The sequence below is a fragment of the Pistacia vera genome, unplaced genomic scaffold, assembly GCF_008641045.1.
Source record: "Pistacia vera cultivar Batoury unplaced genomic scaffold, PisVer_v2 Contig464, whole genome shotgun sequence".
Classification (NCBI taxonomy): Eukaryota; Viridiplantae; Streptophyta; class Magnoliopsida; order Sapindales; family Anacardiaceae; genus Pistacia; species Pistacia vera.
In genome coordinates, this window is record NW_022196295.1 from 224,296 (window position 1) to 248,376 (window position 24,081).

Below are 24,081 nucleotides of genomic sequence, written 5' to 3' on the forward strand. Positions count from 1 at the left end.
TTTAATATGCATGGCTGACACTTATTGCGCACAGGACACATTTGTCAGAGCAAAAGGTGATACATTGTATCAGCTGCAAAAGTGCAACAGATAACATTTGAAGAGGTCATTACATTAAACACTCTTCTTTGTGTCATTTACGAAGCGACGTGACTCTTTGCCCTTGTCGCATGTCAGTTGCGAAGCGACGTGACTTTGCTTTTAGTAAGAAATTCGCAAAGTATAATAAGGTCGTGAACTTCGGTTGAAGACCAAAATCATCATTATGGCACTGAATAAGATCTAGAATAGGTCGCGAACCTTAAGAAAGATCATTTCAGGTTGCCTGCATGGGAATGTTTTTGCGGCCTCTTTGCAACCAGGTCAGATCGACTAATGTCCATTCGACGCACATCAAATCAAGGCATAATTGTATAGTTATCAAGGTTTGATCCTCAAACCTTAAAAACTAGGGGACTTCTGTTATGCCTGAAAAAGTAGGGTTGACGCCAAACCTTGTCAGCATGGGCAGTTAGAGCTTAGGTAGGTTCTGTAGCTGTTCAGACACAGCCACGCAACATGCTGACATGAGCGACATGCTCCTACCAGTGTAATGGGTATGCGCCAGATTGGCGAAAGGCTAGAAAAGGTCCACGTATCCAATCCCTACACAAGTCGAGGAAATCACTCGAGCAGGTGAGTAACGGGACACAAAGAAGGATTTGCACAGCAATCTGACCCATTCACAGATTCAGTAATCATTACCTCAATTCATTCCACTATAAATAGAGGGCTCCTCTCCCGTTTGTGGGATTAGCTAATTTTTCTCTAAAATAGCATACATTCTCTCTCTCTCTCTCTCTCTCTCTCTCTCTCTCTCTTGTGTATTCACTAAGCTATAAGTCAGCTCGCTGAATGTGACCTGATCTCATATATTAATACAATACCAGTGGACGTAGGATTCACTTATTTAAGCATCCGAATCACTTTAAACATTGTTTTTCATCTCTTATTCAACCCAATATCCCCATATACACGTGTCCTCTAAGTCAGCTCAGCATTTCCCACGTGCGATTAGTTGGTGTCAAAATCAAGCATCAACACTAGCCAACCAGATATCTATACTGCCAAACCAATACTCATTACAAATTATACAAGCTAGCTCATAATTTATAACAACAAAAATAATTCATTCCCTTTTTCTCTCATAGCAACAAAAATTCAGACGAAAAATTGAAACCTATTGGGATATTAGTTTTATTTTTTAGGAAAGAGAAAGAGCAATACACATATTGTTAAGCCTCATATAGAACTCAGAATTAAATCCACTTCTGGAAAAGAGCTAATTGCATATTAGAAAACAAGCTCTTTTCATTTCAAGGATCATTAATTTCACCAATTCAGACAGGAAATAACATCTATGCACTCATGAAAACATCAAGGGAGATAAGTGTATGCTTCAAGTGTCATAAGGTCTACTCAAAATGGTAAGTAGGACACATCAGATTCTGCCGAGCAATCTGATTGGCAATATAATCCATTAGGCAGACAAGAAATCATGGGAAACAAAAATAAACCTAATCCTTTTGGGAAAAAAAATATTAGATTCCCAACTCGCTGAAACATTTCATACTGACTTTCCTAGATATATTGGCAGCTACTAATATATTCAAGCAACATAAATATGAAGGAAATGTACCTTGTGGTAGCAATAGACTGAGAAGGAGCCTCTATTCTAATAGTTTTTGCCTTGAGCTTCTTAGATAATGCTTCTAACTGATCTAAGTTCCTCTGAAACAGATACAGAAAAAGAAACCCAAAGTTAAGAAAGCCATATACAGGGATTCAAACATAACAGAGGCACGTTTTACTCAACTAATTTTCATTTTAGCATTCTGTCCCATGTATTTAAGTAGCCAAACAAGAAAACTAAACAAGTTTCAATATTCTTATGTATCACAACAAGAAATAAACTTGACAGTAGCAATAGGCTCAATTTGCTTACCTACATAATATTAACAAAATAACAAAATAGAAGTGAAGAAGGGAAGACGACGGTGGACAGTAGTAGCCAAAGACTGGTCACTGGTCGATAGTAGTTGAATGAAGGCTGGACAATGGTGGTGTCTCATATCTTGTGGTGTGATCTGGCGAAGGTGAGTAGCTGAATGTCTCTGTTTTCAACAGAATGACTTTATTTCAGATTTTAGAGAAAATATGAATACGTGAGCTTTGCCTTACCAATTGATCTCACAAACTCTCTTACTCGAATGACGTCTTGAGTTTCTTAGAAGCTCGCGAGCAGTTCGAATCGAGCCCGAGAAGCTCGACATTTTTCACAAGCTTGAAGATGAGCTCGAACTCGTGAACTACTCGTTTCCCGACGAGTCGAGGCTTGATAAGAGCTTGAAAATACACATTTAGTTAGTAGTTTTGGGGGGATTAATTGTGAGAAATTAGGCTTAATTTGGTAAAATTGCTTAATATTTTCATAATTGCCTTTTATGGGATCACGGGTGTTTTTGAGTGTTTTTCAGCTTACTAGTGTTTAAATGTTATGCTTGGATGAAGAATCATGTTGGCAACGGAATGAGTGACGAGTGGAAACAAACGGATCAAGAATCGGAGTTGAATTGAAGAAGTTATCGAAGTTGAAGTAAAGAGAAGATTCTACATTACGTTCCAGCTTGCACATACCTTGGTATTTTGATAATATCTTGCACTCTAGAACTCGAATTAAGACTATTCTTGGACCGTTGGAAAGCGGATTCAAAGGGCTACATTTCATATGTTTACAACTTTTCCAAATTCCATCGTTATCAAGTTCAAAAATCAACATCTCTAAAGAACACTTTTTCTATTAGCTACAGTGCCGCGGCACAGTCACAGAAGTTACTAACTTGTTATCCGTTTTTAGGTAGGAGAATAGGGTTAAGGGTTCTAAATCAAAGAGAATTAAGGGAAAACAAAACCCCAACTGTGGGATATAAATAGAAGTCTTTTAGCATTATAGGGGGGATTCTTTTGGTTAGAAGAAATGGAGAAAAATTTGCAGAGAAGAGGAGTAACAGAAATTATGGAGCTTTGATTCACAATATAGAGAAGTTTTCCTTGTTCTTTCTTGTAAACTCATGATGAATGTTTTAATAAAGATGATTGTTTCTTTCATGTTTATTATGAACTAAATTTATTCTCTAGGGCTAAGATGTAGCCTAATCTCTTAATTATGTATTGATCTTTGATTGTTAATGTTTATTAAGAATTTTTCCTAAGTTTTACTATTATTCCTAATGCTTTTGATTCTTAAGGGCCCAAGAATTGAATGAACTAATGGACTAAGTTGAGATCGAGAGATGATACTTAGTTGGTCTACAGTAGTAAAACCATAGGTTGAGTGAACGCTAGAGATAGGTTACCGCGACTTGTGAGGTTTTGGTAAACTCCATAGAGCGTAATGATCCTCAATTGCTTAAATCTAATTAGAGATAATTCGGGTTAGTAATTAGGGGTTAATTTGATAATTGTTCTAGAGAAAGTTATTGGAAATTTAGGGAGTTTGACCTGTAGGAAGAGTTTAACAAAATTAGCATAAGAGATCGATACATATGAATAAGAGTTGGTGTAAAATCTATGCCCTAGGTCTAGTCATCTTGTTTTTACCCAAAGGTTTATTTTAATTGTTCTCTTTTTAATTTCAATTGTTAATTTTATTTAATTTAGGTTTTCTTTGATAAAATTTGGATTGATCAAATAGTAATAGGATAGTTAATTTGGTAATTGAAAATATTAATTCCCTTGGGTTCAATATCTGTATTTATACACTTTATTACTTGCACAATTTCGTACACTTGCGAAAATCTACAACAAGGTTGAGTTCGTCACGAGTCAATTTCAAGTAGCTCAGGAGCTACTCAGTTCAACTGCACCCCTAAGTGTGATGGTTGGTTGATTAATCTGAGCTTTCACTACTTTTATAATCTCGATTGAGATAAAAAAATATACCAAGTGAAAATCTAGTCTATATGTAGATGGTAATTAGTAAGTTCTAATTAATCTATTAAATGAACAAATTTAAGTTAAAAGTATTCTGATTACAAGTATAGATGCCAAAAGGAAACACCTTGACATCCATGTGGTACAAAGATTGCATATTCTACAAATTTCTCTAATCAGGTAGTTTTTATAATCAAAACACTATAATTATCTTTGGGTGGTCGAGTGGTTTAATAGGGACTCGTGTGTGTATTACTCAAGAGATCCTGAGTTTGAGTATTTTCTCAATTGCTAATAGGGGTAGCTGCAAGAGCTCTTACCTAGCAGTAGTTCCAAGGTCCTGAGAGATTCATTTAGGTCTTAGAAAGACTTTGATTATATATATATAATATCAGTAAAAGAGACACATAATAGATTGACTAGATCTAGCCAAACCTTTGCCCTTTCAAGCTAAAATCTAGGGCAAAGGCTTTGGATGCGTTTGTTTTAGTATTTTGGATCGTATTTTTGAAGAAGTAAGAGTTGGGTGGGAATAACGAGGTAGAATTTGAAAATGAATAAAAACACTCCCTAGGTTTGTTAATTTACTAAACACTCCCGTAATAAAAACATTAAAAATTACAAAAACATCCTCACCCACCCATTAAATACCGGCTATCAGCCACCACTGCTGGAGAGTGGCCACAGTTGCCATATCGGCCCAGGATCGGCTAGATATGGTCGGTCATGCGTTGATATGGCCTTTTCCAGCTAGATCCACCGTGGATCTGGTTGCAAAATGCCAGATCTATGGCTAGATCTGGCCATTGACGGCCAGATCTGGCCACATTTGGTCATCAACAACGACCATATCTTGGCCGTCATTGACGACTAGCTACGGCCACAAATTTGGCCTTTTTTGGTCAGATACACGGTAGATCTGGTCGAAAAAGGTTATATCGGCACACTCCCATCGGTAGTGTGCCATTATACCAAATTCTGGCTACCTTCCGGTGGTGGTGGTTGGAATCTGGCAAATGTGGGTGGTGGGAGTGTTTTTGTCAATTTCTAAACTTTTTTTGGGGAGATGTTTAGTTAAATTAACAAACTTAGGGGATTTAAAAAATAATTGAATAAAATATAATAGTTTTTTTTCATAATAGGAAAACAAATATGTATTTTGAAAATGATAGAAATAAGATAGGGGAAAAATATTGAAACAAACGGACCTTTGATAATTTGATTGGTAACATCAAAAGTGTACTTGTTCCCTAATGAGGTTTACCCCTATTTAATCATAATGGCTTTCATTTTCATCATTTTATATCAATGTTAATATTTGGTTTTGAAAATTGAAAGGAGAGGAAAATAAGAAACATATAGAATTTAAATGAGTATTTAATAGCAACTTGTATTTATAGAACAAAGCATATTAGAAGCTAGAGCTGGGCATTTGGGACCGGGCCCAAAAGCCCAGCTCTAAGACCCGGTCCTAGGATCGGTCCTTGAGAGGACCGGACCTAGGAGGCCTGGTCCCAAAACGGGACTAGGCCTAAGGAGGAGGGCCCTCCTCCGGTCCCAGGCCCGGGCCCAAAAAAATTTGTATTTTTTCAATGTAGTCCCCTGCCAAATTACATAAAACTCCCTATTAATTTTAAATAGATATAAATTACGAGGGCTAAAATAAAATTTTATAAAATTTATTAAAAAAAAAATTTTCCAAGTCTAAAAAATTTATAAATTTTACCCTTAAAAAATACTAAAAACCNTAAGAGGGGCACCCATCTAAAAAATTTTAAAACTACATAGACATCCATTTAACAAATTTTAAAACCAAAATGATTGAAGCCCGTCGGTATGTGCATCCATTTCATATGTTTATACATTTGTACGAACTTTTCTTGATCGTCAATTAATTATGAATTAATATTAATCAATGATTAAGATTATATCACGTTATTCCATATATAAACTCGGTGTGTCTTTTTATAACTGTAGCATTATTGGTCGGTTAAAGGGAGAACGACTTATACATACCCAATATTTACCGAAATGACAAGTTGGTACCCAAAAGGTTTTGAAACGACAAATGGGTACCTTCCGTCATGTTCTGTTAGTGATTTTCGTTTGATAATAGTGAAAAGACTAAAATGCCCTTGAAAGTTTAATTTTTAGTTTTTTATAAATTTAAAAATTTCTAAAAACCCCCTAAGTTTGCTAATTTGACTAAATGACCCAATATATAAAAAGTTTATAAAATAACAAATACACCCCCGCCACCCACAGTGCCAGATTCCGGCCACCATCGGCGGAATCTGGCCGAAAAATTGTGTTACGACACAGAACCGTCGGATCTGTGTCGTAACACACCGATCTGGCATTTTCCGACCAGATCCGCCACGGATCTGGCCGGAAAAGGCCAGATCTACGTCTGGCCTTTTTCGGCCTCGACGGCCAGATCTGGCCTTTTCCGGCCAGATCCTCCACGGATCTGGCCGGAAAATGCCAGATCGAGGTGTTACGACATAGATCCGATGGGTCTGTGTCGTAACACAATTTTCTGGCGAGTTCCCGGTCTCGACGGCCGTAGATCTGGCCTTTTCAGGCCAGATCAGCCACGGATCTTGCCGGAAAATGAAAGATCTACGCGTTACGACACAGATCCGATGGGTCTGTGTCGTAACGCAATTTTTCGGCAAGGTTCCGGCGACGGTGGCCGGAATCTGGCACTGTGGGTGGCGGGGGTGTATTTGTTATTTTATAAACTTTTTATATATTGGGGTATTTAGTCAAATTAGGAAACCTGGGGGTTTTTTAGAAATTTTTAAATTTATAAAAAACTAAAAAATTAAACTTTTAAGGGCATTTTAGTCTTTTCACTATTATCAAATGAAAATCACTAACAGAACATGACGGAAGGTACTTGTTTGTCGTTTCAAAACCTTTTAGGTACCAACTTATCGTTTCGACAAACCTTGGGTATCAATAAGTCGTTCGCCCTCGGTTAAATTACCAATGCCACGGGTGTGAACGTTCCTCATAGTCCACTTCACTTGAGAATCCCATTCACTTGCTCTTGTTACTTTGGGTTAGTGTAGTCTATGCTTTTCCAGCAAGCATTAGACAAAGATTCCACATGCCTAGATTTTATAACCATTAAAAATTTTCTTGGTCGCCAAGCATATAGTTTTCCAATATCTGTAAAACCATTAAAAACTTTCTTGGTCGCTAAGCATAGAGTTTTTCAATATCTATAAAAACCATATATAATAAGCTTAACAAAATTTCATTCTGAAATTTGCGATGCCATCCAACATGTTCTCTGTTTCAGAAATGCCTCAAACAGTGTCCTCATTGTTCTCTGCCTATGCCTCTTTAGCAGGAACAATGATGCTGTTGAGGTCTATGGCCAACGACTTCATACCCAACCAACTTCGCTCTTTAGTTTCCTCACTTTTTTACTATCTCTTCCCTCCTCTTTCTAATACCCTCTGTTTAGTCATTGACCAGCAGATGGGAATGTCTCCAAATCAAGTCTATGACGCTGCTGAAATCTACCTACGTACCAAGATCAGTCCTAAAACTGAACGTCTTATAGTCGGAAAATCCACCAGACAAAACCACTTCACTGTTTCAATAGACAAAGGCGAAGAAGTCTCTGACTGTTTTGAGAATTTTCAACTCAAGTGGCAATTCATTTGCACCCAACCTGAAAATAATAGTTATTCAAGCGAAAAGAGACATTTTGAACTGACATTTAACAAGAAACATAAAGAGACAGTGATGAATCGTTACTTGCCTTATGTTTTGGAGAAAGCAGACGAGATAAAACAGGAAGAAAGAGTGGTGAAGCTTTACAATCGCGACTGTCCGTATGATGATGAGGATGGAGGGGGTTGTGGCATGTGGGGTTCCATCAACCTTGAACATCCCTCTACTTTTGATACATTGGCATTGGAGCCGGAATTGAAGAAGATGATTATTGATGATTTAGATAGGTTTCTGAGGAGAAAAGAGTTTTATAATAAAGTTGGCAAGGCCTGGAAACGTGGGTATTTGCTGTATGGTCCTCCTGGCACTGGTAAATCCAGTTTGATTGCCGCCATGGCTAATTACCTGAGGTTTGATGTATATGATATAGAGCTTACAAGTATATATTCCAATTCTGACTTGAGGAGAATTTTGTTGTCCACCACGAATCGTTCTATATGGGTGATTGAGGATATAGATTGCAGTGCTGAGGCGCAAGACAGACAAAATGGTGACGGCTATGAAGATTCAAAGGTTAGTGTTTTCTTTGTTCATTACTTAATGCAGTGAAATGTTAAATTTATATCATGTACTGAAAGTGTTTTATTATGGTTAAATTACTGCAGTTGACACTGTCTGGGATACTCAACTTCATTGATGGTTTATGGTCGTGTTGTGGTGATGAGCGAATCATAGTGTTCACAACCAATCATAAAGATCGGCTTGATCCTGCTTTGTTGCGACCTGGTCGAATGGATGTACACATCCACCTGTCTTATTGCACTGTAAATGGGTTTAAGCTCTTGGCTTCTAATTATCTCGGCATTCAGGACTCATCTCACCCACTATTTGGAGAAATTGAAGACCTTATTCAGAGTATAGAGGTCACCCCAGCACAAGTAGCAGAGGAACTAATGAGGAATGATGATGCTGATGCTGCTCTTCAAGGACTTGTTAATTTTCTTAAACGTAAAAATGAAATCAAGAATATTGAGGTGAGGGGTGAAAAGACTAATGAAATTGAACTTGAAACCAAGCAGTCGATAGCCGATGTTGACCACCAAAAATCTGTAAGAAACAAGAGAAGAAGGAAAAGAAGAAATAGCCGGCGATCAGCCACCAAGTGTAATTGAATCATGTATCAAATAATATGAAGCAATGTATAGGAAAAGAAGAAATAGCCGGCGACCAGCCAGCAAGTCTAATTGAATTATGTATCAAATAATATGAAACAATGTATTGTGCACTTTGAAGTATGTGTGTTTCAGTACAATTTATTTGATTTTAACAAAATCCCAGATTGTCTTTGACATTAGAGAATCGAATTCATCCCTCTTTCTTAAATACTTAAAACCATGGGGCTGTGCCTGAAAGTTTCCAAGAATCAACCAGTGAAATGGGAGGAAGCTTCTTAATTTCTTAAACCGTGTTGCGATTATATTAAAGAGATTCGGTTCTGTCTACTTGACTGACTGGGTCTTGTACATGGCGTTGACCATAAGTCCATCCTCAGATTACCATAAAACCCTTCTGCTTAAGGCCACAAACTGGTTCGCATTTATTTTTTACTCATGAATATTTTTGTAAATTAATGAAGAGAGATATCTTCTTCTTCTTCCCTAAAACTTCTCTATTTCATGGGTTTTGGCCTTGTGTCATTATAGGTCCTCCGTTTTCATTTGACCGTTGATTTGCAGTTTCTTTGGAGAAATACCATAGATACCCCGGAATTCTTTTGATCGTCGCTTGAAATTCTATTGTAAGTAACTTGAACTCTTTGATCTTATTCTCTTTCTGTTAATCTTGCTCTTAAAGTGAATGGTGAACAAAGCGTAATTACAAGAAAGTTAATCGTGAATAAAACCCAATTGCATCTTTGATGTAGGACTGACTTGTATCGTGATATCATTTTTTCTGCTCTTTGGAAAGAAATCAAAATCAAATGAATTTTATTCAGGCAATTATTCTTGTTTTGAGTTATACTTATGTTGAATTCTTGGGATTTTTTGTGTTTAGCAAGCTCATAAATACCAGCTTTCCAAATCGTGTTCCTTCTTTTTGGGTGTTGACTTGACTGGAACCGGAAGGAGCTTACATAGCATTTAATGGCTACAAATAGTTTATTCAGAGTCCATATAATGAGCTTAAACGACCCTTAACACCTTTACAATCTCAATTCCTACCTAGGAAGGGTTAAAGCCAATATTAGTTGTTTCATAGCGTTATATGAATTTCCTTACCCGTGATCTCAGTTAATGGTTCAAGCAGATCAATTTTCTTTATCCCTTCACTCGATAAATTTTTAACACTAATTTCGTTTTTCTTGCTTCAGATTTTCTGGGGAAGTAAAATGGTAGATGCAGTGGTGACTGTATTCTTGGAAAAGCTGCTTAACACACTTTCAGAGCAGAGTCGTTTCGTGAACGAATTTAGAGACCAGTTTAAGAGGTTAGAGAAGGAGCTCCAGTTGATGCAATGCTTCCTTAAGGATGCTGACAGGCACAAGAGGAAGAGTAAGAATGAAACTCTACGCCAGATCATGGCTAATTTGCGAGAGCTGATTTATGAAGCTGAAGATATTCTGGCAGACTGTCAACTCCAATCACAAGATGATGACCAACTCTCCAATAGTTGGTTGAATTGTATCTATCCTCCTAATCTTCAGTTCCAATATGGAACTGGAAAGCGACTCAGAGAGATAAATGAAAAGATCACCCATATTAAAGACGACATCTCATCTTTACTAAATATCCCACTTTTCAACCGGATGGAGACAAACGACATTTGCAATGGCCGAAGTGATAGATGGAGCGGCCCTGTATATGACCATACCCAAGTAGTTGGATTGGAAGGCGACACAAGGAAGATTAAAGATTGGCTTATTGAAGCAGAGGAGGGCATACTAGCGATCGGAGTTGTTGGTATGGGTGGTTTGGGAAAGACCACGATTGCTCAAATGGTCTTCAATGACAGAGAAATGGAGAATCGGTTTGAGAGAAGAATGTGGGTATCTGTTTCTCAAACATTTACCCAAGAACAAATTATGAGAAGCATGTTAAGGACCTTGGGAGATGCAAGTGTTGGAGATGATGGAGGGGAACTGTTAAGGAAAATTTCTTTATATCTCTCAGGCAAGAGGTATTTGCTAGTGATGGATGATGTCTGGAGTGAGAATACTGATTGGTGGCAGAGAATCCACGAGGGATTGCCAAAGGGAAAAGGAAGTAGTATTATCATCACTACCAGAAATGAAAAAGTTGCACAAAGAATGGGAGTGAAAGAAGAAAAAGTCCATCGGCCCAGATTCCTCAGTAGCGATGATAGCTGGTTGCTGTTTCGTAAGATAGCATTTGCAGCAACTGGAGGGGAGTGTATGTACCCTTTGCTACAGGATGTTGGAAGGGAGATTGTAGAGAAGTGCCAGGGTCTTCCATTAGCAATAAAGGCAGTTGGAGGGATGATGCTGTATAAAGCACCAACTTATCCTGAATGGAGGCGAACTGCAAACAATTTTCTAGATGAATTGTCAGAAAACGATGGCTCTGTCATGGCTTCACTGCAACTTAGTTACGATGAGCTCCCCTCATACCTTAAGTCATGCTTCCTCAGTTTCTCTCTTTATCCAGAGGACTGTGTCATTACAAAAGAGCAATTAGTCCACTGGTGGATTGGGGAGGGATTTGTCCCAGTAAGAAATGGTAGGTCATCAATTGAAGCTGGAGAAGATTGTTTCTCAGGGTTAACAAATCGATGTTTGGTAGAAGTGGTTGATAAGACTTACAATAAAACAATTAGTACATGTAAAATTCATGATATGGTTCGTGATTTGGTGATCAAAGCAGCAGAAGAGGATGCATTTTTCAGATCAAATGGTATGAGTTGTCGTCATTTGGGGATTAAAAGCGAGATGCAAAAGAAGCAGCTTATAGGTAATTCAAAGTTGCGAGCACTGTTGTCCACAACAAAGAGTGCTGAAGTGAACAACATTGCATCAAGCATTGCAACAAAATTCAGCGAATGTTGCTATTTGCGGGTTTTAGATCTTTCCAGATCAATCTTCGAAATGCCTCTCAAAGGTCTGTTGAATCAGATTGGTTCACTTCAACACTTGACTTGTCTTAGCTTAAGCAACACCCATCCTTTGATTCAACTCCCACCATCGCTAGAGAAGCTTAACAACCTTCAGATTTTGGATGTGAGTTACTGTCAAAACCTTAAAATGCTACCCCCTTATATTGTGTCATTTAAGAAGCTCAGAGTCTTAGATGTAAGCCATTGTGGTTCCCTTGAATACGTACCAAAAGGCTTAGCAAAGCTTTCAAACCTTGAAGTTTTGTTGGGTTTTAGACCTGCTAGATCAAACCAATTTGAAGGTTGTCGGATTTCTGAGTTGAGGAATTTGACTCGACTTAGAACACTTGGGTTGCAATTTACTTGTGGGGATGAGATTGGAGGTGATGAGGTCAATGCATTGATAAACCTTAATGAACTGCAATTTTTGTCTATCAGTTGCTTTGATAGCCATGGTAGTGACCTCATTGCCAAAGTTGACAAACTCTATCCTCCACAGCAGCTTGATGAGCTGAGTCTTAGCTTTTATCCTGGTAAGACAAGTCCGATCTGGCTCAATCCTGCCTCCCTCCCTATGTTAAGATACCTTTCAGTTTCTTCAGGAAATATTGAAAGCATGCATGAGAGCTTTTGGGGGGAGAATAATACCATCTGGAAAATCGAGGCCCTAATGTTTGAGTCTCTCTCAGATTTGGGACTATACTGGGTGGAGTTACAGGAAGTTATGCCATCCTTACGAATTGTGAATGCTACTTGGTGTCCGGAGTTACATTCTTTCCCAATTGAAGATGTTGGATTCAGAGGTGGCGTTTGGATAAAGGAAGAGCAGAACATGCATATGTAGAATCAAGACCGTGCAATGATTGTATCTTATCTCTTATTTTTTATTTTCTGTGAAACTTGATGATTGTTTTTAATTACAATTAACATGAATGTGAGATTTGATTTTCTCTTTCTAGTACTATTTAGTCATGATTGGCAACTGCAGAAATTCATATGGAAGTTTTGAATGTATAGAAACTTAAGAACCCCGAACCAAGTTCTCCTTCCATATATCTGTGTGGTTGAATGTGTCTCTCTTTTGTGTTGATTCAATAGTTCAACATTATGTCTGTTTACAGTTGTTTAAGTATGTCCTCATTTCAAAGATGTTGGCAGAAGAATTTGTTTAGGTACATGACAAAACGCTGTTCTTTGTCATCCCCTTCTATACTGATAATTAGTTGTTTGCTGATCAGCTGTTCCACTTAACAGGTAAATTGAAATCTGTTTTAAGTGAACTACTTCTAGGTAATTCAAGTGATTTGATAGAGATTTTAGAGCGTATTATTCAAGAGGTTTTGAGTTCGAGTTTTTCATCGGTTGCTAATAGAGATAGTCATTAAAACTTTTATACAATCGATAGTTTTAGGGTCTCAAGTGATTAGTTGAGTGTAATCGATAATTTTAAAGTCTCCAGTGATTAGTTAAGATGTGCATAAGTAAACTTAAACACTCCTGGTCATTAAAAAAATAAACAAAAAAAAAAAATTACACAAATTCTCATTAATACTAAATTGGGCCTAATTTATAGGTATTAGGATTAATTTGACAAGCCATGAAGGCTGAGCACGTGGCAGAAAAAATATTGAGCCCATAAATTTGGAGGGAAAAGAGGTTAGGCCGTGTCTAAGATTTCGACGGAGTAGCCTTGCATCTCGGCGCCATAAAAACAGCCGGAGAGAAGTTAAAATGACCCAGTCAAATTGTTATGTTGCCAAATAAAAAAAATAATAATAATAACAACACTCAAAAACTTTTCCGCCAAATTCTACGGATCCTGAATTCACAGCCGGTGAGCCTTGTTCGGTGTTTTATACTTTAAATCTCCTTCTCTTGTCTCTTCACAATTCGGCAGAGGGTAATTTCTTCACCATTTTCTTTTTTCTTTTTCTCTCTATTTCTTTACATTTATATTTAAAGTATTGGTGTTCGTCCTTGGCTTCTGATATTAACATTATGTGCAGGGATTTGGTGCAAAATAGTTGATTTATCTTTTGGCATCGTGATATGAGTGCTTGATTCTTCTGTCCTTTGCTGCATCACCAACCCAAATTAAATTTAATATACTTAAATTGAGTGTTATAATGGCTGCATCTGGACCTCTATCTCCCAATCCAGGTACATTATTATGAATCTCATCCTTCCTTTTTAATTCAACATTGGTTGCATCACATTTTGATCTGCCTTTGGGTTTGGTAACTGTATCAGAAGTTGAAATCTTTGAGGATGAGAAGAAGACCAGGATGGGTTCATTAAAGAAGGTAGCAATCAGCGCTTCAAACAAGTTCAGGGATTCCTTGAAAAGGGGAAGGCGAAGTAGTAAAGTCATGTCGGTTGAGATTGAGGATGTACACGACGCCGAAGAAATAAAGGCCGTCGATGCATTTCGTCAAAGCCTTATATTGGAGGAATTGTTGCCCTCAAGACACGATGATTATCATATGATGCTCAGGTTTTTTATGATTATAATTACAATTTACAATCATAAATTCATAATCATCTCTATTTTCAATCTCTAAGCTTTCTTCTTTTGGATTATACAGATTCTTGAAGGCCAGGAAATTTGATATTGAGAAAACAAAACAAATGTGGTCTGATATGCTTCAATGGAGAAAGGAATTTGGTGCTGACAATGTCACACAGGTATTAGTATTCATTAAAGAAAATTTCTGTAATTTGTCTGTTTAATCAATCATTTTTGGACCAGATTCATCCTATTTCCTTTTATCTTTGTTTAAGGACTTTGAGTTTAAGGAAATAAATGAAGTCTTGGAATATTATCCGCATGGGCACCATGGAATAGATAAGGAAGGACGACCTGTGTATATTGAGAGATTAGGACAAGTAGACCCTAATAAGCTCATGCAGGTCACTACAATGGAACGTTATGTGAAATACCATGTACGAGAATTTGAAAGGACATTCGATGTTAAATTTGCAGCTTGTTCAATTGCCGCAAAGAAGCACATCGATCAAAGTACTACTATTTTAGATGTGCAAGGAGTGGTACGTCAGAACCATTCATTTATTAATCATCTCCAGTTATTCTAAACATCAATATATTTTAATTTCACTGTTATAGGGTCTTAAAAATTTTAACAAAGCTGCAAGGGAACTTATAACTGCCATTCAAAAGATTGATGGTGACAATTATCCAGAGGTATTAATTTATCTCAGTTCTTAATAATTAGCGGCGATCCAATATTTTGTTTTATCTCTTTCTGTTGAATCTGAAACTCTTAACCTTATGTAAATGTTGTTGTCTTCTTTACAGACCTTGTATCGTATGTTTATCATAAATGCTGGCTCTGGATTTAGAATGTTATGGAACACAATTAAGTCCTTCCTTGATCCTAAGACCACATCAAAGATCCATGTAAGAATAGCCCTTATAAGTTTTCAAACAAAAATCTGATATTCGTAAAGGGAATATAATAACTAAGACAAGGTATTATCTACCAGGTTCTTGGTAACAAGTATCAGAGCAAATTGCTGGAAATAATTGATGCCAGGTAAGTTTCTAATTCCCTTAATTTCAATTGTTGTTGTTCTTCTTGTTATTTTGTTGTTATTGAGTTTAAATTCCTTGGTGGTTTGGCAAACAGTGAGTTGCCACAGTTTTTAGGAGGCACTTGTACTTGTGCTGATCAAGGAGGCTGCATGCGTTCTGATAAGGGCCCATGGAAGGACCCAGAGATTATCAAGGTGACTCCATTGCATGTCCTTTTATGTTTTTTCAACAACCCCAATATTTATTGTGCAAATGAATTAATTTTCTTAATTTAATTGATCCATGGAATGCAGATGGTTCAAAATGGTGACCATAAATGTACAAAGAAATCTGAACCTCAAAAAACTGATGAGAAGACAATTTCTGAGGACGACATAGTATACTCAAAGGTTTCACTCGTCCTTCTATCTATAATATGTTTGAAATATATAAATTTTGAGCTGACTGTTTTAATTTCAATGCGATTTACCCAGAGATATGACTCTGGCAATGTAGAGACACCAAAGGACCAGCATCCACGGCTTTCTTCAATTCAAGCAGAGGTAATTGTGGAAGATTTTCATTGTGCAACGTAATTAGCCGCTAAAACTTTGAAATTTATTGTGTTAGCAGCTTGGTTAAGCAGTATTAAATTATGTCAACTTGATAATTATTCAACTTGCTGGCTCTATTTCTGCTACTTATTTCTGTTTTTGGTTTCTTTTTCTGGAAACTAAACCCCGCAGGCTTTAATCATGCAAAGTATTCATAAATCTTTCAAGGTCGAGGACTTAGTTCCAATGGTTGATAAACCTGTTGATGCAGCTTGGCCAAAAGTAATTGAGAATGAAAGATTTGCCTATAAGAAAGGTAATTTATTGAGCTGCATACATATTTCTTAATATTAAATTAGGGCTGATTAGCTTCTAGTTACACCGAAGAATTATGTATATTGAATTTTCTGTCTCTTGCAGCAGAGGACTGTTCGAATATGCATGATCCTTGCAAGGCCCCTGAAGAGATTAGCTCTCCGATTTTCAGTGGGCTGATGGCGTTTGTTATGGGCATTGCTGCAATGATCAGAGTGACACGAAACTTGCCTAAGAAGCTCACTGATGCAACTATCTATTCCAATCCTGACTACTGTGTTGATGATACAAAGATGAAAAGCCTGCAGCAAAAGTTCTCAACACCTGGTATCTATGGTGCAGATTACTTGGTTATGATGAAACGGATGGCTGCATTGGAAGACACAGTAAACTTTTTGAGCACGAAACCTGCAGCTATGTTGTCTGAGAAGGAGGAATTGTTGCATGCTGCAGTAAGTAGGGTTGATGTGTTGGAGCAGGAGCTATTGGCAACTAGGAAGGTATAGTTGTCGATTCTTTATAAACTTCATAATTGAACGGCCATTAAAACCTGTGACTAATAACCATTGATTTCTCTTGTTTGTCCAGACTTTGGAGGAATCACTCGCTCAACAGGAGGAACTCCTTGCTTATATAGAGAAGAAAAAGAAGAAAAAGAAGTTGGTATGTAAATCAGAGTTGCTTAAATAATTTTCTTCAGTTCATTGGTATTGTATCACATTCTTATTATAGTTGTTTGATTTGCAATGCAGTTCAACTGGTAAAGAAGAAAAGCTGGATACTTGAGAGAGAGATTATCAGGAAACTGGTGCAGCGGTGATGTTTTCTTTTCCAAAGGCCACCCTAATGCACTCTAGTTTGAGGCTCTGATTGTAAAATAGAATTCAAAAGTTCTCTGGATGCAAAGCCATTGTCTTCACTCGTGTATATTTAAAATAAAAAAATAAAAATTTGGCTTCCATAATTAATTGTGCCAATGCATTTTAATTATATGACTTTACTTATAGCTAATTAATGTTGACAAAAGAGTAGAGAGAGATCAAAATGTGTTGAGATGTAAAAGCTCTAACCATCACACCCTTTCACGGTTTCACCCATTAATCTTAATACAAGTTTCAGCAATAACTTCCAAGAAAAGTTTCTTGAAAGGGTTTATATATATATATAATTTAACTAAGAAAAAGAAATTTGATCCGATAAATACTAAAAGAAAAAGGTTGAGAATTAATTCTATATAGTACTGGTATGTAGCGGAGGGTTGCTACACTAGTCTCCCTCAAAGATTAGTTGAAATACACGTAAACTGATCCGGGTACCTTTGTCATAGAATGAAAAACTAAAGCTGAAGTTATACATGCAATTGTATGCAAGCCTCAATTACCTCCACTACAAGCCAGGTCTAGGTGGGTTATTTCCTTTAGTCCTTATAGATTGAAGTATATTCACTTACCTCCAGTACTATGGGATATGAAAGCTTAGTCTGGTTAGATGAGACTTTTTAATATAAAAAAAGCTATAATACCCCTGTTATTACTTATCATACACGTGTTATTAGAAATGAATAAATTATTAAAAAAAAAAAGTAAAAAGTATATTGTACACCTAAAATAAGATTTATTTTTTCATAAGAGTAATGGTTAATATCCAAATATAATATGGACCATTTTTAACACATTACTTAATATATGCATTCTCTGTATAGATTTTTTATTGAAAAGTCTCACCTGATTTAACTAAACTGTTTGTATCTCACACTACCGGAGGTAAATGAATATACTCCAAACTTTAAGGATGAAAGGGACGTAACCCAGGCTAGGTCCATAATTTTAATACTTGGTCAAGTTTGGGCCTTAGCCTGTCAGCAAAAATTGGATAGAAGTTGACAAGAAAAGTCAATCCAACAAGTAGTACAAAGACAGTATAGTTAAAACTCTACAGACATTGGAGATTACACAATTTGGACTATAATGTTTTGTAGTAAATCATTTATAAGTATAGCAATATAGTGAAACTACTTTCACTAGATGATAATTATTGAAATACCAAAAAAAAAAAAAAGGGTACATGAGTACTATTAGTTCTCTAAAGGAGTTTGTATACAAGATTAAGCAAAGATAAAAGGCTCCAAATAAAAGCTTAAGCTAGAAGTAGTTATAAATACAAGCTCCAAAGTGTCTCTCCTTGATAGTTGATAACTAGGTACTATTTGTCTCCATGCTACCATCGTAACTATTAAAATATGATGCATAAGGTAGGGGCACAAGGCATAGCCCTCTTCTTCTAAGATTTCGCTTTGATTCTTCAATTTTATCTTCCTTGCTTGAACCCTGTAAACAAAATATTAATTAATGAGAAGAAGTCTTAAGGGATTATTCTTTAGAGAAAGTCTTAAGGGAGGTTAGCTATAATTACAATGAGAAGAAGTGATAATTTTCAAACCACAAAAGGTGTTTATAAAATTTGAGTAAACGACTTTTCCCCACCCAAGGTTTGCCTTAATGACAATTTTTCACCCAAAAAGTTTCAAAATACCACTTTTCCACCCAAAGCCGATTATGACAGAGAAAATTCTCTCCGTCACCACCATTTGAACCTTCGATCTTCTCTCTATAAAACCCCTCTCACATTCATCTGATTTCTGGCCGATTGTCGGCCATCGCAAAGCTAGAGTTTTTTGTTCTTAGCTTATTTCTAGCTAATTCCAACGACAAATATTTAATCAGTCATCACCATTCGATCTACCTACCGTCACTCTACAAAAACCCTCTTACTCTCGCTCCTAGTAACTCGTCGAACGCCGGCTCATAAAGTAAAGTGAATTTTGTGTATTAACAGAATATAAACGTTAAGTGGGAAAGTGGCATTTGAAAACTTTTTGGGTCAGAAAGTGTCATTTAGGCAAACCTTGGGTGGGAAAAAGTCATTTACTCTTATCAAATTAGAACAAACCTTATGGGAGGTTAGTAAAATTAACCCTTTTTCTGAATATGGGATTATTACCTTGTAGTTAGTCAAAAATAAAAGTGAGCGTCAGATTGAAAAGAACAAAACCCTGTTTTCAGATTTAAGAAACAATTGGGGGAGAAAATAGAAATGTACACCAAAAGGCAAAAGTAAAACTGTGTTTAGTATTTACTTACGGCTTGAGTTGTTGATGAATTCCTGTAAGGTGTGGTGAGTGTCTGCACTCGGTCATGAAGGAATTGTATATACCCAATAGCTTCTGTTAGTACAGAGGCTGTATCTGTCTGCATAAAAAGTTATTATAAAGTTGGTTTGTCATTGAGTTGGCTTGGTGGGTTCTGATGAAGAAGTTATTAAATGTATATTACCTTCCCAAAGGGTGCCACCATCTTCTGAAGAGCTTGAATTCTGTCTCCTAATTTCTCCTTTCTAACCTATCAACACCCAGTATAAAGTTGTATCAAGAAAATCTGAATCAAAATGAAAATTCATTAACCCAGATAATCGTTTAATATACATAGTTACCTTCAGTGGCGGGCATGAGGATCGTGATCGCGACTTCCTGAAATCTTGACGTGTTTCCTTCGACTCTGTAAAACTACCAGGTCTCTTTGTCCTTGTAACCCCATTTACCAATCTTGGCATCTTTAAAATAAAGTAAATTCAGTTCATGGATATTCAAATTGATATTGGTATCTAAGGCAATCTGAAAACTCACAAGTTAGCTATGGTTATAAAACAGAGTTGCATATTCTTCTTTAATATCCGAAAACTATTTGTCGATTGTCTTTTGCATATTTTGATCAGATTTCAAGATTACTTCTAAAAACGTCTCACTTAAATACATTTTCTCAAGATTTATTGTAATCCTATCGTCATTCCAAAGAGTAAAGAATTGCATTCTGATTGTTTAATGAAAGAATTTTCCTACATGGAAAACTGAAACACAAAACATGAGTAAGGGGACATACAGCACAGAGTGAATGAAGATATAATATAGACGTTCATGACTTTCTGACTTATGAGAATTCCGAAGTAAATTGAATCTTGAAAGCTATAATTAAATAAGGCACAACTAAGAATAAAAAATATAAGAAAGTGATACCCACTTTGTTCGAGCTGTTAGAGGGACTAGCATCTTTAATAAGTTCTGGCATGCCATCATGGCCCATAAATGTTGTTTCACTTAATTTACCATGAATCATATCATGCGAAGACTGGCTAAAAAAACTCTCATCATGGTATGTAGAAGTTAAAAGATCCAAAGCTTGTAAATTGGGAGACCTTGAAACCAATGAAGCACACAAATCCGAGGCCGAAGAAATAATTGTACTTGGAAATACATGGCTGATGAATCCGTTAGATGTAACTGCACTTGGGGAGGCTTGAGGATTATGGCACCCTGCTCCTGCCGAAAGCTGCAGTTGAGTTATATCACGATCCAAAGAGAAGTGATTGAGCCATAGATTTTCACCAAGATCATAAGGATAATGTGGATAGTGTTTGCTGCTTAGAGAGAATGACTCGTGACCATTTACACTAGATGGTATGTGTATCATTTCAGTGTACTGTTTGGGGAAAAAATCTGGCATCTCCACTTTGTTGTTTGCAGGGAACAATTGATTAGCAGATTCAGGGATGAAGCTTTCTTGACCAATAGTATTGCTAAATAATGGAGACGACCAACACTCCTTTGATCTTGAGATACTTTCAGTCGTATCTGTATCACCGGAACTATCTTTCCTGCATGATCATGAAATAGAAAGTCAATAGTTGATATCAATTATTATACAAATGACTTTCTATAAATCAGGGAATTAAAGGTCATGGAATACATATATAACCCAGTTGCTGTTAAGTGAATAGTAACTAGTAAGGCTTGTTCTCCCGGCCATCTCCTTATGTACGTAATTTCATCTACGTTTTAATGAATAAAAGCTGGAAAATAATACTAAGAGGTTCAAGCTTATACGATATATATGCACAGTGCAGTTATGTTCTTCATTGATAGAACCTTAATTGTCACATACGCACTCTATGATGAAAGCTGATTTAATTACTTACAGAACAGTGGTAGAGTTCCAGTCTTGAGTTCTTGGAACTTTACTGGCCAACTTGGTTTCCAACAAAGAGAAATATCCATTTAACTGTTGTAATTGGAGCTGATGCTGAAGTTGAAGATCTGCAGACTCCATAATATTTAGACTTGATGAAAAATCCCTAGATGGGGTAAGCAATTAATTAGCAGCTGCTCTAGGAATCTCTCACTTTTGATATATATATTCACTAAACCAACTGCCTTTAGGACGTTTCCTTGCTCAGTTGAGTTTCCTCTTTACTGTCTCTGATGATCACCTCCAAACAAGATCTTGATAAACGATCCTTTTATCAATATAACACGCCTGAAACTTTATGGAGGTTCAGTGGCTATCAAAACCCCATTATATTGTCTAAATTATTATATTAATATTGGCTGAAACTTTTGCTCTCTTTTGCAAAATACTAGAGTCTAGTGTCCATAGAGATAAAAAAATGTTTCGTCCTATATGGAAATTGAAGTGATATATCTTTGGTAAAATAATTTAAGTTTACTGGGGAAAGTTAAAAAAAAAAAAAGAGAGGAGGAAAATCATGGAGAGAATGTTTCATTCCCCTTTTTATTATTATATGCGCATTGTTAAGACGTCCAAGTTACCAAGAATTAATCAATTCAAAACAATTTCTACTTTACCCATCGGAATCCAAGCGTCACTGTAATTGCTTATTAAACTAGACTTTTAGTACCCACCACTTGCGAGGAAGTGATGGGAATCGCCTAGAAGTGTTGGCCACTTCTGTAATATTTACAGAAAAATATTTATAATCCAGTACAGACTATTAGTCCCCTCCATCGAATGAGCACTGAAGTGATTGCCGGAGGTTTTAATTGAATACTAATAAACCTTAAATCTCTAAAAACGAAAAATAGTGCGAATAAATTATACAAAATAATTATATACATAAATACAAGATTTATAGTGGTTCACTCTTTGTATGAGAGCTATGTCCACTTTGCGCTGCATAATTTCACTACCAAAAAAAAAGAAATATTACAAGAATCTCTTAAGCCTCACAAATTGACTTACTTACCAAACCCTATTTGATGACTCTTACTCTTTAATTGTGACTTTGCCTTCTATTTAATTTGTGATATCTAACTCTAGAACTTAACCCATTTTTATATGTAATACATGGGACACAATTCCTAATGGACTCAAATCTCATATCCTAATAGGAATTATATTTTAATTCCTAATACAATTATAATTCTATTTCCAATTGTATTCCTACAAGAAAACAATTTTACTTAAACAAAAATTAGGGAAACCCATGTCCTGATCAAACTCTAGTTTGGATTGAATTTGGCTTCAAAATCTCAACAATTACTTTTTCTCATAATGATTGGAAGTGTCCAAGTCAGTTTACACGCATCTCAACTAATCCCCTGAGACCCTAAAACTATCGGTCAAATAAGAACTCTAATGGCCACCCCTATTAACAAATGTGAGAACTCGAACTCAGGAGATCATATTACATCTCTTTTACCACAAATTTTGTTTGTAGTTACTACTTGAAAAAAAAAAAACGCTATTAGGAAATAGTACATTTTTTTTTTTTTTTCTAAATTGGCTTTGAACTCATACTAAGATAAAATTAAACTAAGAAAGAGGAAGGAATGGAATCAAATAAGATGGACAAGACTCTCCTAATCATATGATATACACTCATAATTTGGGTAAAAAGTGTCTAATCAAAGCTTCCTTTTAACTAGTGCCACAATAAAAAAGAGCTGCCACAAGAAATTGAAGTCCCCCAGACTTTCTTTTCTGTGTGTATATGGATTAAGCAAGAGATCAGCTTATTGATCTTTAATTAAAGATTGACTGCGACAACCATATATAATCCTCGGAGTAAGATGTCTAGATTGTCCACTAAATTATCATATCAAAGAATAAATAAACAATACTTAAAATGTCCTAATTAAAGTACTGATTGACCATATAACAAAGAGTGACGGTCATGGGCCACTGAGGAGGACTGAGGGAGAAATTATGGGCAAGCTTTTTGTCACTGCATGCATGCCTTGGCTTCAGCCTTTCCCTCAGGTCTCCAGCCTGCCCATTCCACAACATCATCTATCTCTTCTTATTTATTTCTTTATTGGAAAGAGTAAACCAGACTGGTTCCTCCGAGTTCAGCTATAATAAGCAAATCACGGCGCTGCAACTATTGATCAATCTGGGAAGATTTATGTCGCTTAATTTGATTATTGGTCTACTATGATACTAAGAGTCAAAATCTTAATCGTTACAGGATATTCTCTTATTGTATACAATAACTTTTTAATTATTGCAACTACATCGGGATTCCAAGATGCCATTTGTAGGCTTTTAAGTCAGCTCGAGTATTATACGCAGCTAGAATCTGTAAACAAGTTGCATACAGCATATATATAGGCTCCAATTGGAATCCACGTTGGACGCATTATCTTGCTTGGACATTATTAAAATATATATAATATAGTTTCGACATTCTTTATGGAAAAAGAAAAAAAAAAAAAAAAAGTGTTATTCAAATATTAATCTCTGCTATCATTTTCATTCAGATATGGGGCAGCTCTCAACTACGCCCACCTATAAATTTTCTGCATATACACACTAGGGTTAAACAATAGCTTGATGGGAAATATTAGTTCATCATGTGGTGCTTCACCAGAATCACCTATATAAACTTGCCAGCTGAATATAAAACTGACGTTAATCAGAACTTTCGAATAAGAACTACTGGTTCTTCACTTCATCGAACGATTATCTTTAGTGATTCAATGAATACGAATTAGTTTGAAACCTTATGATACAAGGAATCAAAGCTAAATTTAATAGTGGGAGATGCCCTGAAAAGTAG

General features: G+C 36.3%; 4 protein-coding genes across 5 annotated transcripts; 3 read left to right on the forward strand and 1 right to left on the reverse strand.

Annotated features, from left to right (window-relative positions):
• Window positions 1–7,228: 7,228 nt before the first annotated feature.
• On the forward strand, window positions 7,229–8,933 carry LOC116145687 (AAA-ATPase At2g18193-like). Its single transcript, XM_031431143.1, has 2 exons — window positions 7,229–8,235; window positions 8,328–8,933. Exons 1-2 carry the CDS (start codon window positions 7,255–7,257, stop codon window positions 8,832–8,834), a joined length of 1,488 nt encoding a protein of 495 aa, XP_031287003.1. The 5' UTR covers window positions 7,229–7,254; the 3' UTR covers window positions 8,835–8,933.
• Window positions 8,934–9,161: 228 nt separating this feature from the next.
• LOC116145685 (disease resistance RPP13-like protein 4) lies at window positions 9,162–12,901 on the forward strand. Its single transcript, XM_031431139.1, has 2 exons — window positions 9,162–9,460; window positions 10,034–12,901. The coding sequence occupies exon 2, from the start codon at window positions 10,052–10,054 to the stop codon at window positions 12,614–12,616; it is 2,565 nt and encodes an 854-aa protein (XP_031286999.1). The 5' UTR covers window positions 9,162–9,460; window positions 10,034–10,051; the 3' UTR covers window positions 12,617–12,901.
• A 513-nt stretch (window positions 12,902–13,414) lies between these two features.
• Window positions 13,415–17,123, forward strand: LOC116145686 (phosphatidylinositol/phosphatidylcholine transfer protein SFH12-like). 2 transcript variants are annotated; one of them, XM_031431141.1, is made up of 15 exons: window positions 13,415–13,672; window positions 13,779–13,932; window positions 14,023–14,266; window positions 14,358–14,457; window positions 14,554–14,820; window positions 14,897–14,974; window positions 15,089–15,190; window positions 15,277–15,326; window positions 15,420–15,519; window positions 15,619–15,714; window positions 15,799–15,867; window positions 16,051–16,174; window positions 16,279–16,673; window positions 16,762–16,836; window positions 16,926–17,123. In XM_031431141.1, exons 2-15 carry the CDS (start codon window positions 13,899–13,901, stop codon window positions 16,935–16,937), a joined length of 1,746 nt encoding a protein of 581 aa, XP_031287001.1. In that variant the 5' UTR covers window positions 13,415–13,672; window positions 13,779–13,898; the 3' UTR covers window positions 16,938–17,123. The 2 variants fall into 2 exon arrangements, with proteins under 2 accessions (XP_031287001.1, XP_031287002.1); XM_031431142.1 differs by having other exon boundaries at window positions 16,282–16,673.
• Window positions 17,124–18,368: 1,245 nt separating this feature from the next.
• On the reverse strand, window positions 18,369–21,406 carry LOC116145640 (transcription factor bHLH110-like). Its single transcript, XM_031431099.1, has 6 exons — window positions 21,202–21,406; window positions 20,247–20,880; window positions 19,663–19,782; window positions 19,506–19,571; window positions 19,314–19,421; window positions 18,369–18,500 (listed from the first exon to the last, which is right to left on the reverse strand). Exons 1-6 carry the CDS (start codon window positions 21,330–21,332, stop codon window positions 18,369–18,371), a joined length of 1,191 nt encoding a protein of 396 aa, XP_031286959.1. The 5' UTR covers window positions 21,333–21,406.
• Between the last annotated feature and the right edge of the window lie 2,675 nt (window positions 21,407–24,081).

Coding starts and splice junctions, on each gene's coding strand:
- LOC116145687 (XM_031431143.1), top strand. CDS start 7,255: ATGCCATCCAACATGTTCTCTGTTTCAGAAATGCCTCAAACAGTGTCC. Junction 8,236..8,327: donor ACGGCTATGAAGATTCAAAG/GTTAGTGTTTTC, acceptor AAATTACTGCAG/TTGACACTGTCTGGGATACT.
- LOC116145685 (XM_031431139.1), top strand. CDS start 10,052: ATGGTAGATGCAGTGGTGACTGTATTCTTGGAAAAGCTGCTTAACACA.
- LOC116145686 (XM_031431141.1), top strand. CDS start 13,899: ATGGCTGCATCTGGACCTCTATCTCCCAATCCAG. Junction 13,933..14,022: donor ACCTCTATCTCCCAATCCAG/GTACATTATTAT, acceptor TAACTGTATCAG/AAGTTGAAATCTTTGAGGAT. Junction 15,191..15,276: donor AGACCACATCAAAGATCCAT/GTAAGAATAGCC, acceptor ATTATCTACCAG/GTTCTTGGTAACAAGTATCA.
- LOC116145640 (XM_031431099.1), bottom strand. CDS start 21,332: ATGGAGTCTGCAGATCTTCAACTTCAGCATCAGCTCCAATTACAACAG. Junction 19,783..20,246: donor CCTCTAACAGCTCGAACAAA/GTGGGTATCACT, acceptor TTTATTTTAAAG/ATGCCAAGATTGGTAAATGG. Junction 19,572..19,662: donor CCTCATGCCCGCCACTGAAG/GTAACTATGTAT, acceptor GGGTGTTGATAG/GTTAGAAAGGAGAAATTAGG.